The sequence below is a fragment of the Trichechus manatus genome, unplaced genomic scaffold (assembly GCF_000243295.1).
Source record: "Trichechus manatus latirostris isolate Lorelei unplaced genomic scaffold, TriManLat1.0 scaffold00105, whole genome shotgun sequence".
In the NCBI taxonomy this organism is placed as follows: Eukaryota; Metazoa; Chordata; class Mammalia; order Sirenia; family Trichechidae; genus Trichechus; species Trichechus manatus.
The window spans coordinates 366376-381564 of record NW_004444041.1 but is presented as its reverse complement, the minus strand read 5'-3'; the positions used below and the strand labels follow the sequence as shown (position 1 = coordinate 381564).

The window sequence follows — 15189 nt, the reverse complement described above, 5'->3', positions numbered from 1 at the left end:
AATAGTTTCCTTGTGTCTTTGGTGTTCTTCATTCTCCTTGCTCCAGGTACACTAATGTATTAATGGTACTTAGATTTTATCCTACAAAGTCTAAATGTTCAAACACATTAGTATTTGATTATATTCCCATTGAAAAAATTAAAGTTATATCTTTTTAGCACACCTATGCTTAAGTATTAGATCACTATAATCATTATATTCAATATGCATTTGTTCAGTAAATATTTATTGAGCAGGAGCAGCCAGTGGGGCAGGAGGAAAACCAGGAGATTGTGATGGCCTGGAAGCCAAGTGTAGAAAGTATTTCAAGGAGGGAATAGTCCACTATGTCAAATGCTGCTGGAAGATCAAGTCAGGTGAGAACAGAGAATTGATCATTGAATTTTACAAGATGGAGGTCATTGATGGCCTCAATAAAAGCAGCTGCAGTAGAAGGGTGCAGATGTAAACCTGGTTGAAGTAGTGTCAAGAGAGACTGGAAGGTGAAGAATCAGCCAATGATTATGGACTTTTTCTAGGAGTTTTGCTGCAAAGGGGAGCACAAAAATAGGTCTGTAGGTAGAAGTTTTCTTCAATATGGGTTGGGGGAGACATTTTTTTTTGTACTTTAGATGAAGGTTTACAGAACGAATAGTTTCTCATTAAACAGTTAGTATACATATTGTTTTATGACAGTGGTTAACAACCCCATGACATGTCAACACTGTCCCTTCTCAACCTTGGGTTCCCTATTACCAGTTTTCCTGTCCCCTCCTGCCTTCTAGTCCTTGCCCCTGGGCTGTTGTGCCCCATTAGTCTCGTTTTGTTTTATGGACCTGTCTAATCTTTGGCTGAAGGGTAAACCTCAGGAGTGACTTCATTACTGAGCTAAAAGGGTGTCCGAGGGCCATACTCTCGGAGTGTTTCCAGTTTCTGTCAGGCCAGTAAGTCTGGTCTTATGGATTAGAAGTTTGTTCTACATTTTTCTCCAGCTTTGTCTGGGACCCTCTACTGTGATCCCTGTCAGAGCAGTCAGTGGTGGTAACCAGGCGCCATCTAGTTGTACTAGACTCAGTCTGGTGGAGGCTGTGGTAGTTGTGGGAGGGAGAATGTTTTTTGAGAAGCATGCTCAGAGGAATAATCCAGTAGAGAGAGGAAAATGGTGATGCACAAGAGAAAGGGTAATTGTAGGAGTAAAGTCCTTGACTAAGCAAGAGAGGATAACGTCCAGTGCCCTTGCAGAGGGAGGTCTGGCCTTAATTCGGAGCAGGGATAGTTCATCCATTTGAAACAGGAAGAAAGGCAGAGACTGAGATGTAATAGGCATTATATAAATATATAATGAAAGTGCATGGCATACAATGAGTTTTGTTTCTTAAACTTTTTTTAACATTTTATTGTGGTCTAGGTTGTTTATGAAAATCCTAGGTTGCAGCAAAAATATTTGGAAAGCCCAGTAATACTTAGGGTAGCACATTAAAATCTCAATGAACAGAGGTCTGCTGTCCAGGAAGAAACTTTGGCTGCCTAGAATATAGCCAAAAAATCATAAAATTAACACCTTCCCTTAAAAAAAAGGCATTTGAGTTACAAAAGTATACTTTAGTTATAGATAAGTACCTCAGTCTCTCCCTTAGAATCCATTTAGTCTTATTTCAGACAATTATTAAACTTGGCTCTTTCGTTTCTTGATCTACAGCAAATTAGTTAGAAGTGAATGAGAATTAGGAATAAATTAGGAATGAGAATTCTAAAGACAGATATAGCAATAATATCAGTTGCCATCGAGTGGATTCCTACTCTTGGTGATAGCAGTAATAGGAAAGAATAATTAGCAGTCTGGGAAGGTCAGTGATACTATCAAAGAACTCTTAAGATAGTAGTGCAGTACTTTGTATAGGGGCAAACAGATGCAGACACCTTAATTGCCCCTAGGGACATAATTTTGAAGCTGTCAGTGGTAATGAGAAAAGTACTGGACAAGACATCCGGAAAGCTGAGTTTCAGATTTGTTCATAACTAGCAGCACAATATGGGCCAAGTCACTTAACCTCTGTCTCTTAGTTTCCTAATCTGTAAAATGAAATAGATGTACTAGATGTTCTCGGAGGTTCCTCTTCATTCAACAGTCTTCTCATTTCAATGAATTTATAGCTAAGATTATACATTACATACACATCAATTAGAACAAACCAGGTAATTGATTTGTATACTTTCTTAATTAGTAAATGAAGCCAAACATGTAGTTCTTGAGATTACATCTTACATTCAAGCATTATGAGAAATTTTTAAAAGTTATTTTGTGGTAAGTTAGACTCTTAAAACACTACTTGGTTTTTTGTTAAAACACTATTAAGTGTTTCTGTTAACCTTACTGTTTTATTGTAACCATATGCATGTATCTTGAAATTGTCTGTAGAATTTGGCTACATATGTGGCTTTATATCGAGAGTTGAGGCTACCACTTGATATTTTCTTGTTTTTTTATTACTTCATTTGAGTTTATTTTTCACTTTTTATATTTTCCAGTTGGTTATCCAAGTGTAAACCCAGTCCAGGTTTCAACAGCAACGTTTTTTCTTTTCTTCAACAAAGAGTAGAGAATGGAGATCAAGTATATCAATATTGTTCCCTGACAATAAAGGGTATCTCCCTCAAGCAACAACTTCAGTGGGACCCCAGCAGTCACCGTTTGCAAGGATTTATGGACTTTGGTCTTGGCAAACTTGATGCTGACGAAACACCACTCGCCTCAGAAACTGTTTTGTTAATGGCAGTGGGTATTTTTGGTCATTGGAGAACACCTCTTGGTTATTTTTTTGTAAACAGGGCATCTGGGTATTTGCAAGCTCAGCTGCTTCGTCTGACTATCGGCAAACTGAGTGACATAGGCATCACAGTGCTGGCTGTTACATCTGATGCTACAGCTCACAGCGTTCAAATGGCAAAAGCATTGGGGATACATATCGATGGAGACAACATGAAGTGTACATTTCAACATCCTTCATCTTCTAGTCAACAGATTGCATACTTTTTTGATTCTTGCCACTTGCTTAGATTAATAAGAAATGCATTTCAGTATTTTCAGAACATCCAGTTTGTAAAGGGCACAGCATGTTGGCAGCACCTTGTGGATTTAGTAGCACTAGAGGAACAGGAATTGTCAAGTATGGAAAGAATACCAAGTACACTTCCAAATTTAAAAAATCATGTACTAAAAATGAATTGTGCCGCCCAAATCTTCAGTGAGAGTGTAGCCAGCGCGTTAGAATGTTTGCTGTCAATAGGCCTGCCTCCTTTTCAGAACTGTACTGGTACCATCCATTTTTTACGCTTAATTAACAATCTGTTCGATGTCTTTAATAGTAGAAACCGTTACGGAAAGGGACTTAAGGGACCCTTATTGCCCGAAACTTACAGTAAGATAAATCACGTGTTAACTGAGGCCAAGACTATTTTTGTTACTTTATCTGATGCTAACAATAATCAAATAATCAAAGGTAAGCGAAAATTAGGATTCCTAGGATTTTTGCTTAATGCTGAGAGCTTAAAATGGCTCTACCAAAATTATGTTTTCACAAAGGTCATGCCTTTTCCATACCTTCTGACTTACAAATTCAGTCAGGATCATCTGGAATTATTTCTAAGGGTGCTTAAGCAGGTATTAGTAACCAGTTCGAGCCCTACCTGCATGACATTCCAAAAAGCTTACCATCATTTGGAGACCAGATACAGATTTCAAGATGAAGTTTTCCTAAGTGAAGTAAGCATCCTCGACATTTCAGTTGCTCGAAGGACAGACTTGGCCCTTTGGACAGTTCAGCATCAGTATGGTGGCAGCATTATCAAGGCCCTTTTTCACAAGGAGGATATTTGCCAAGACTGGTTGAGTTGTTCACTGAGTGAGTCATTACTAGACCTGTCAGATCACAGGCGAAATCTCACCTATTGTGCTGGCTATATTGCTGATAAGTTATCAGCTCTTTTAACCTGTGAGGACTGTATCACGGCATTGTACGCATCGGATGTCAAAGAGTTTAAAATTGGATCACTGTTATGTGTTAAGAAGAAGAATGGTTTGCATTTCCCTTCAGAAAGTCTATGTCGGGTCATAGATATTTGTGAACGAGTTGCAAGAACCCATTCAAGAATGGCAATTTATGAACTAGTTCCAAAAATGAGGGACTTGTACCTTCAGCAGAAAATATTATGTGAGCTTTCTGGGCATATTTATCTTTTTGTAGATTTAGATGAGCATCTCTTTGACGGAGAAGTGTGTGCCATCAACCACTTTGTAAAGTTGCTAAAGGATATAATAATTTGCTTCTTAAGTCTAAGAGCTAAAGACGTACCTCAGTATCCTTTAAAACACCGTTCAGAAAGAATTGAAATGAAAACTTTATCAGAGAATCACTTGTCATCTTTGCAAGATTACAAATGCTCAAGTTTTACCAAAACCAATAAATTCAGCCATTTGCTAAGTAACAATGGTTATCCATTCAAATGAAAATCCTAAAAATATTAAAAAAATTTATTAAGAGTAATTGGTCAACATGGTTTTATTTTCAAAGTTCACCTTACCATGATTTTATAAACTGACCATTATGCACAGTGGGCAAGTTTGCAATTCTGACTCATTAGAATTTCTAATTATGCATATCATAAAATCTGCTTGTACTTTGGTATGGCTTGGAGCATTTCAGAGTTACCCAAAATGAAGAAAGCAGTCAGTCAGTAGGAACAGACTATCCACCAGGTGCTATTTTTGAATTCACCAGTCTAAGACTGACTAGTATGACTGGATCTACTTTTAACTTATTCAGTCTACTTTATAAACAAGGGAGAATAACAATAACTAAGAGTGACCAAGACATCTACTCCTTTTATAAATATACTCACTAAAAGAGCTTTGATTCATGGCTGTTAAGAATTTTGATAGATACCTATAAAACCTTGAATATATTTTTTACTTAAATATAAAAAATTAAGTTCTGGTTTTAAAATTAAGCTAAAGCAAATTATAAAATACCACAAAAATCTCCTTACCGGGTACCCTAAAATAGAGAAGCAATCAAACTTTGTCAGGCAGAAGGTAAGCACATGAGCCATGAGATGGCTCCTTGTGCTGCAGGCAAGCTGGGGAAAGCATTCTGGGAAGGACAAAGATGACATGATTTTCAGTCCATTGTCCTCGAACTTTGAAATATTATTTTTGAATAATAGGGTAGATATTCACTTCACTCCTGTTGGGAAAACCCAATAGAGAATGGGGAGCTTTATTTCAACTTCTGCTCCTACTGAAGTCTACTTGTGTTTGCAGGGAGGCTAAAATAACATTTTCAGTATTGAATGAATAATGGAATTTCTTAGCATGTGATCAGTTGGAGAAAGTCAAGGCAATGGATATAAAAATTGTTAATTATATAATGGGTTTTTCATAAATTTAGGAGAAGCTTAAATAATAAGAGATGGAAACAGTTTTCTCCATTCTCTCACCAAGATTTGAAAAGATAAATAGAAAAATATATAGGTACATGTACTTTCACAAATAAGAGTACTTTAATGGATTAAAAAAAAGCACATTATTTACCCTGTGTATGTGAAACATCTACTCTGTCACTGAGTGACTTCACAAAGTACACTTAATCCTAATATGAAATCTTAAAATTGTGAGAGATTAGGTAAAAATTGAGATTTATCATTGGAATTCCCCTTAAAAAGTGTATTTTGGTATACTTCTCTTTATTCTACCTCAGATCAAGGCTTAAGCTTTGAAATGTAGCCCCTAGTGTAGTGCATTTTATATAAGAGCTATTCCTGAGATGTCTGAATGTTGTGGTTTTTGTTTGCAAAAAATGACCTTAGATTTACCAGGATGTCTTATTTAAAGGAAGCCTGTTTGTAAAAATTGCCCTTAATTTATTTATAGAAATCCAAGCTTTGTACCTAATATTTACTTAAAACTAGGTACGTATCTGTGGTGTCGAATGTTCTTTGTTGTTATATTAGACTAATGTACCAATAGTCTGTATTTTGAGAAATTAGTGTTTGCATTATTTAAGTGCTGGATAAAATGGGGCATACAAATGTTGACTATTTCTTTCACTGCCTTTAGCACAGTTAATTATTCTTACCCTTGTGAAAGGGTACCAAGTTTGATATCATATTTACTTGATATGATATGCTTTATAATGAAAGAATTTTTCTATAAATTATTCATATTTGATTAGGGCAATTTGCCTATACTTTCTACTTTGCATCTTTGTTCTTTTCTCATCTTCAGAGAAAACATTCTCTCCAAACATGGATTCATCCTACTTTTCAACAAATGGTGCTAGGACAACTGGTTAGCCATATGCAAAAGAATGAAGTTGGACCCCTACCACACACCACATATAATTAACTCAAAATAGATCAAAGACCTAAGTGTAAACACTAAAACTATAAAACTCTTAGAACAGTAAATCTTCGTGACTTAAATTACATAATAGTTTCTTAGATATGACAACAAAAGCAACAAAAGAAAACAGATAAACTGGACTTCCTCAAAATTAAAACTGTTGCGCTTCAAAGGACACTATCAAGAAAGTAAAAAGCCAACCCACCCACAGAAAGGGAGAAAATCTTACAAATCATGTATCTGACAAGGGACTTGTATCTAGAACAGATAAAGAATTCCTATAACTCCCTGAGGGACCAAATTACTGGGCTGAGGGCTGGGTACCATGGTCTCAGGGAACATCTAGCTCAATTGGCATAGTTTATACAGAAAACGTACTACATGCTGCTTTGGTGAGTAGTGTCTAGGGTATTAAAAGCTTGTGAGCGGCCATCTAAGATACTCCACTGGTCCCACCCCACCTGGAGCAAGGGAGAATGAAGAAAACCAAAGAAATAAGGGAAAGATGAGTCCAGAGGACTAATGGACCACAACTACCACAGCCTCCACCAGACTGAGTCTAGCACAACTAGATGGTGCCAGGCTACCACCAGCAACTGCTCTGACAGGGATCATAATAGAGGGTCCCGGACAGAGCTAGAGAAAAACGTAGAACAAAATTCTAACCAAAAAAAGACCAGCCTTACTGGTCTGACAGAGACTGGAGAAACCCTGAGAGTATGGCCCCTGGACACCTTTTTAACTCAGTACTGAAGTCACTCCTGAGGTTCACCTTTCAAAGATTAGACAGGCCCATAAAACAAGACTAAATGGCCACACCAGCCCAGGGGCAAGGACAAGAAGGCAGAAGGGGACAGGAAAGCTGGTAATGGGGAATCCAAGGTCAAGAAGGGAGAGTGTTGACATGTTGTGTGGTTGGCAACCAGTGTCACAAAACAATGTGTATTGTTTAAATGAGAAACTAATTTGCTCTGTAAACCTTCATCTAAAGCACAATAAAAAGAGAAAAAAAAAATTCCTATTCAATAATAAAAAGACAACACAATTAAAAAATGGGCAAAGGATCTGAATAGACATTTCTCCCAAGATTACAAATGGCCAGTAAACACGTTTATGTTCAACATCATTAGCCATCATCATACTATATACTATACTATACATATACATATACATATACTATAGGACAGAGTAGAACTGCTCCACAGGGTTTCCAAGGAGTGGCTGGTGGATTCAAACTGCTGACCTTTTGATAAGCAGCTGAGCTCTTAACCACTGCGCCACCAGGGCTCCAAGCCATCAAGGAAATGCAAATCAAAATAACAATGAGATACCACTTCACACTTACTAGGATAGCTATAATTTTAAAAAAAAGCAAGCAAATGTCAAGAATGTGGAGAAACTGGAACCCTCATATACTGCTAGTAGCAATGTAAAATGGTGCAGATACTTTGGAAAACAGCTTGGCAGTTCCTCAAAATATTAAACAGAGTTGCAGCATTATTCATAATAGCCAAAAAGTGGAAAACAACCCAAATGTCCATCAACTGATGAATAAATAAAATATGGTATACCCAGATAATGGAGTCATATGTGAAGTGTAAGTGACTGCCATTTTGCATTCCAACCAGCAAGGTATGAAAGTTCCACCTCAACACTTGGTATTTTCAGGTCTTGAAATCAGGTGGGCGTCCTCCAACTTAGTTCTCTAAAAAAAATTTGGCTATCCTAGTTGTTTTACCTTTCCATATAAAGTTTTAAATTAGTTTGCTGAGATTTCATTGAGATTGTGTTTAATCTATAGATCAATTTGGGAAAAGTTGACATCTTAATATTGAATTTTCCAATCCATGGACATAATATACCTCTCAATTCTTTTAGGTTGTCTTTGAATTTTTTTTTTCCATCAGTGTTTTGTACTTTTTAACATACAGACCTTGTACATATTTTTGTTAGATTTTATGTTTTTTGGTGCTATTGTAAATGGTAATTTAAAATTTTCAGTTTCTAAATGTTCTTTGCTAATATGGGAAAAGACAATTGATTTTTGTGTACTAACCTTACTAAACTCACTTGATTAGTTCTAATAGCTGTTTTCAGATTCTTTGGTTTTTCTACATAGGCAAGCACATCATCTGCAAATAGAGATAGTTTTATTTATTAATTTCCAGTCTATGGGCCTCCCTGTTGCCTTAATGAACTGTTTTGGACCTCCAATATATTCTTGAGTAGCAGGTGGTAAGGGATTTCCTTGCCTTGTTCCCAATCTTAAGGGGAAAGCATTCTTTTACCAAAAAAGCTGTAGGCTTTTTTGTAGATACTGTTTATCAGGTTGAGGATCCCTTGTGTTCTTAAGTTTGCTGAGAGTTTTTAAATTTTTTTTTAAGTCATAAATGGGTGTCGTATTTTATCAGGGACTTTTTTTGCATTAAAAATTAATATAATTTGCAGACCATAATATTCATCCTTTTAAAGTATATACAATTCAGGGTTTTTAGTATATTTGACATTGTTTTCTGCATCTTTTGAGATCATATGGTTTTTCTTCTATTGCCTGTTGCTCCAGTGAATTATATCAAGACTTTATAACATTTATTTTATAAAATCACTTGGATCATAAAGAGCTCATATTTGGTCTCTAATTGAGTCAGAGACAAAGGGCAGTAGACACATAATGGTAAAACATGTATTCAAGAAGTGCTAACAAGAAAAAAAGCCTTAAGTAATCTGCATTATAGAAAACTTCAATAAGAAAGACTTGTTAGCTGATGGGCTTCCTTCTGCTTTGGATGGCTGCTCCAGAATTTCTATATAGAATGCTTAAAGAATGCAATATGATCAAAGGTAAGGCTGGAGGTCCTGGTTTGAAGCTTCATGTGCAAAATAAATATTCAATTTCTTAGTTTTTGTGTTAAGAACAATAAAAATAGAAAACTTTTCTAAAAGTTTTTTTATTCACATTTTACATAAGACTGAGAAAATGTCAGTTGTCCATATAAAGAAATGGGGAAGCTAAAGCAATACTTGCCACCACTACCCTCCAAGTCATCACAATCCCCAAAGTCACTACTCTGCTTGTTTTATTACCTGTAACATTAAGGTTCTATTTCCCAGATAGTCCAGAGATAAGACTTACAGGTTGCTTTCAGTTCTTGAGAGAAAAGGGAACTAAGGTGCTCATCATCAGAACATCACACATTAAAAGAGCAGGAGATTGAGCTTCTGCCCTTAAAAGAAACAAGAGGAAAAAAGAACAGAAGACATATATTCTCCTTTTGAAGCAATCTGTTAATGAGACTGAGCAAAATGACAGATCTTAGTTGTGTGCTTTCTAAAATAATGTCAAATTTACTTAAAATTAGATCTTTGAAAAGGTTTCTTGCACGTTAAATGTGGTGTATTAAACTAAAGAAAAAATGCAAAACCTTTTTTTTTTTACAGAATAGTATAAATGTTTATTTTCCTTATGATTTACTTTGCTGTCCTGTTATTACAATATAGAAAAGTGTATTCTTTGAATAGCTCTAGTAAATATAAATTTAATCTTTCTACTTTGGGATGTAAATAGAGCTAAAAAATTATATACCCAACCCTCCCCAAATAGTCTTTTAAAATTGTTGAAGGTGGCTATTAATCTTGTTCAGCAATTTGATGCAAATGCCTAAATACAAAAAGAAGTTGTTTAGTAAGTACTACACAGGAAGGGAAAAGGCTTAATATTTTAGATAGCTTCTTGAAAATCAGAAAAACTAGTAGCATTTGATTGCACCTTCAAATTTTTACAGGCAAAACATTGTCAAGCAATGCCATCATACATAATCTACAATTGTAATCCAAATTTCACAAACATTTTCTGCACACTGTATATAAATACACATCACAAAGGTGCAATTAGAATTAACACAGAATATGTACAAAATGAACAAAGAAGTTTAGGTTTAGACCAAAAAGGTATTGCAATCTTTTGAAAAATAACTTGATTAGATATTATTTTATCCTCTTACACTAATTTACATTTATACAAATTTTAATTAAACATACTAGATTGAGGTGCTAAGAATATCTGCACTATCTACATTTAAAGTTACTGCACTATAATTTTGAAATCCAAATTTCAAAAGGAAGATAATGAATAACGGAATACTCTTCTGAATTACTTAATTTCTATTGTCTACATCTGTGTGTTCATATGAACATGTATACACACTTAATACATACAATTATAGATTCCTTTTAGGAAATGTAATAATTATATACTAGTAATTACTAAGGATTAAGGTACCTAACAAAATGCCTGAATTCCAACATGGTTTTTTCTTGCCATAAAATCAAGAGTCCTGCTACAGCAGGCTCTTAAATTCATAAAGCTTTTGAATTTTGAATTAGCAAAAGTGATTTAGGCTGTTTTAGTAATTATATGAAAACACTCATACTTCAGCTTACCAAAGCACTGGTTAAAAATAATGCCATATTAAACTCTCCTTATAAAAAGAAATCCCACTATAATTTTGAAAGCTTCGTTAGGAGGCCCACTTCAGTAAATCATGTAAGAGTCACATACTGGTTTTGAAACCTCTTAGTTCAGAAGTCTATAAAGGGAACTTTTCTTAAGATGAAAAATCCTTCCCTAAATTCATCATCTCTTACAACTTCAATATTCTTTATTTCTCCATCCAAGCCAAATTTTATACCTGATAATTATGTGAGATTCTATATTATCACTATATAACAATACGTTTACTTCTGTTCAGATGCACCTTTCCATTTTAATAGTAACCAGTAATTACTGACAATTTATGATCATTTCAAATACATACCACCTTTTTGCAAGAAAATGGAGACAACCCAGAGCACTCGTTAGTCACTTCTTATTACAGAAACATTGCCCATCCTCTGAGATTTAGTTTACTGTCTCTTAACACTTTATATGTTTTTTTAAAAACAAAATACTTTATTTTAAAAGCATGCCTATGGGTTACTTCCCCTCTGATATTCCCAAAGTGGGACATTATTCCAGAATTCTCCTTAAAAAGCTAATTTTGCTTAAAAAGTTAGTGCTTTTCTAAACACAAAATGTCAACTGAATATGTTCACAGACATTCTATTTGCTTATATTCTAGGTTTTGTACCAAAGAACTGGGTAGTACCAGTGTTCTTTGGCTGCTTCTACTGGAACAAAGTCATACAACTCCATACATTATAAATTGTATCATAATAATTTATAAATTTTTTTTGTCAATAGAATCAGAATGATAGAACATCTAATTCTCACGAAACCCAAGCAAATTAAAAATTTCTGTAATACAATAAGGAAAAATTCAATTTAGAAGGGGCATAAGCAGATTTAACTAAGATTTAAAACGTACTACTTCCTCATTTAAAATTACTTCTCTTTCAATATTATAATTTGAGGTCTCTTAAAACAAGGACTGAATTAACAACACAGTAATTGTTAATCTTCCAGAAAATCAAGTGTCCCTGCACCTTAAATTTTCTGTACAGTTCCATTTATCAGTCTTTTGTGCAACAGTCAGCAATTCATGGCACAAGGGTCACTTTTTGCTTTTCCTGCAGAGTTGATGACGCTCATCAAACATCGTCCAAATTCCTCAAGTATCATCCGTTCAGCCGCTGCCTTTGACTTTCCCTTCTTGTCTGCTTGTTCTGCCTGGGCAAGAAGGCAATTACACGTGGCTTCAGCTACTTCCTTAGTTACAAATGTAAATGGCAATCTGAAATGATTTTTGAGAGAGAGAGAGATGATGATGGCTGAGTAACAACAAGAGTGGACATGACATTCACCTGGAAACTTTCATGATCACCAGTATACTGAGCATCGCAATTTGACAATGAGCCCAAGCATGTCCTGAAAAGCTCTAAAAAGTTACATTTGGTTTTATTATTGAACATATTTTAAAATACATTCATCCGGAAATATAGCATTTTACATAGAACATGAGTTATTACCTAGTCGAGGCTATCTAGTTAACTAAAAGATGTAATTCTACGTGGAGACTAAAGTTTCTATAACTACAGTCCTCCCAATTCATGAATGTAAGCTCCATGAGTGCAGTCTTTGTTTCATTCGCTGTTTCTCCTGTGCCTAGAACAGTGTCTGACACATAGTGATACCCATAAATATGTGTTGAATGAATGATATCGGGAACCTAAAGCATTATTTCTTAGGCAACATTGAAAATAAAGCACATACCATATTATATTGTTTGTAAAAAACATACAAAAATGTAAAAGAAAAAAAAATTGCATTGTTCCATCACAAAAAAGGGAAACCACTGTTCGGGGATGCATACAGAGTTTCGTGTATGAAGACCAGAACTATTGAGTATTAAATCAGAGCAGTCTGTCCTGAGGCTTGCTATAGTGTAGCTAATTCAAGCCTTAAAGTCTTCAACAGATTAAATCAGGCAACTTAATTTAACTACTAACTCTACAACCTGTAGGTAAGCAGTCACTGAGATAAATTAGCTGCAAAGCAGAATAAAGTCTGAAATTAAGACCCACTTTGACGAAAGAGGGTAACTGAAGTTTCAGGCTGTCAAAGAAGGGCTTTAAATTAGAAAATACTACTATAATAATAATAATATAATGTTGCTATTATGATAATGTTGGATAAGTAATAATATTGTATAATGAACATGCTCAAAATATTTGGAAACTATAAAAAGTAGAAGAAAAAAAAACTCAAGGTTTTTGTCACTCAAGGAAATAGCTTGCTATTTTTTATATAGTGTTTATATATAGAGAGTTTTGATTATAGTGTGTAATTTTGTGTTCTTTTTCACTTTATAATAGCATAAACATTCTCCAAGTTGAAAAATTAATGGAAACATCGTAGTGTAGTCATCTTTTTTATCTTCACACATAGATTAAACAATCTAACAGACTATTAAAAGCAGATGACCAGAAAGAATCCTTTGTCATAACCCTCATTAAGGTGCTGCCCATTTGCCTTTAACTCATTCAAGGATGATTTGCTGATTATAATCCAGTTTTAACAGTGCTTTAGAATATCGGAAAAATTTTGTACAAATAATGCCTTTACTTTCATAAGCATTGGGACTTAACTTCAACTTAAGTATTTTAAATAATACATCATTTGCAAAGCTCATCCCATTTGATAATTCTTCAAATTAACCTCTAACAAACTTTCTATTAAAAGTTCAAGTCAGCAAACTATGTAGCATCAGGCCCTGCCAAACACTGGGGATAGAGATGCTTTATTTCTCACAGCCACCTGCTAAGGGCTATTTTAAGAATAAGAAAACAGGCTCAGGGAGATGAAGCACTTGTCTAATTCGCAAGCAACTAAGTAGCACAGATAGCATTTTAAGTCTGCCTGACTTTAAAGCTCAAGCTCTTCCTAATCCAGAGTTCAGAAGTCTAGTAAAAGGTGTAGCAATAAGGGATTACAATAATACAATGTGTGACAGGGACATAAAAAGTGCTACCAGAACACAAAAAAGGGAAGAAAGGGCAAAATCTAAAATATGAATAATGATACTACCAGTAAGAGGTATAAAAAATTCAGTTTTCTTGAGGGTTTGTCAAATTACATAATTACCTCATCTTAGTAAGGAGGGATTCAATTAAATTAAGCCTCAAATGTGAACTACAGTATTAACTGCATTTTAGAATTGTGTAATATATCTGACAATGGTTTTTCTGTTACCTTTAGGTTCCTTTACAACAAGTAACTAAAGATGGAAAGAAAATGCAAAATTGAAGTTTGCATAAACCAAAAGTATGAATTCTATTTTGCACCCCCCCCAAAAAAAGAAACATTACCAAAAATAAATAAACAAGCCACACTATAAAAAAGATAAACATATTGACTTACTTTCCTCCTCCACTATTCAAAGCTGGGGTAGGCCTAGTAAGCAAGTCTGAAATTTGAGAGGATAACTTAGTCTTCGCTGCTGTTTGTTGCTGTACCCTTACTTCTGCTGCATCTGCTAAGTGCATCAAAGTCTTTCTTTCTGGGCTTTCTTCAAAATTCTTACAGCCAATACACTTGCATATTGAGGAACACATTATCTTTGCCTAAAAGATTTACAAAAGAAAGGTTTCCAAATCAAAACCAGAAACATATTACTCTAAGTAGATTCCACCATCAAATCAACAGATAATAGAACTAGTCAACTGACATAAGATTAGATGGAAAGACTTCTTGCCGACAAACACTGTATGGGCTAACTGCTCATGTAGTTAGGTCAGATATTCTTAAGTCTGAGAGTAGCTGTCCAATGTCTGTGTTCAGGCCATTCCATGTCAACTTTCCTCCCATTATGAATATAAATTTTCCTCCTGATATGAGTAACAATGTTCTTTACAAAGAATATGAATGATACATTAAAATATTAAAAAACAAGGGTCATGGAGAATCCAGACACCTCACTCAAACCACCATTAGCATGTTGGTGACCTCCATTTAAGTAAACACACAGTTTCACATTAAAGGATTTCAAAAATGCTATTTTTATTATCGGTAACTCCCTTTCTGTACACCCTCTCCTCGATTCTCCACCCCCTTCAGTAATCCATATTAAACCAGTGTGTCTTTTCATGTAAAATATATGTATATTTATGAAAAAAAAAGACCTATATATATATATACACACTAACCCACAAATACAGAATTCCCTTTTTTTTAGTTTTACAAAAATGAGATCATCATATATCCACTTTTCTACATCTTGCTTTTCTCACACTACAACATCTCTTGAAATCCCTCCCAGCTGTCTGGCATAGCCAGAATTAATTCTATTTAATGGCCAGGTATTAATTCCTGTTAT

The 15189-nt window shown here is 34.8% G+C and overlaps 2 protein-coding genes across 8 annotated transcripts in view; one reads left to right on the top strand and one right to left on the bottom strand.

Moving 5' to 3' along the window:
• The window catches only part of THAP9 (THAP domain containing 9), a 19245-nt gene extending 14652 nt beyond the window's left edge, over nt 1–4593 (top strand). Inside the window, exon 5 of the mRNA XM_004383093.3 lies at nt 2509–4593. Within this exon, the coding sequence (XP_004383150.1) occupies nt 2509–4486 (1978 nt within the window). The 3' untranslated portion in view covers nt 4487–4593. The remainder of the gene's footprint in view (nt 1–2508) is intronic.
• Nucleotides 4594–7859: 3266 nt separating this feature from the next.
• Nucleotides 7860–15189, bottom strand: part of LIN54 (lin-54 DREAM MuvB core complex component) — a 96750-nt gene continuing 89420 nt past the window's right edge. For 3 of the 7 annotated variants that reach the window (XM_004383092.2, XM_023737576.1, XM_023737577.1), the window contains exons 12-13: nt 14235–14437; nt 7860–12108 (exon numbers count right to left, since the gene is read on the bottom strand). In XM_004383092.2, the coding sequence (XP_004383149.1) occupies nt 11907–12108; nt 14235–14437 (405 nt within the window). In that variant the 3' untranslated portion in view covers nt 7860–11906. The remainder of the gene's footprint in view (nt 12109–14234; nt 14438–15189) is intronic. The other 4 variants (XM_023737573.1, XM_023737572.1, XM_023737574.1 and 1 more) reach the window with 2 other exon arrangements.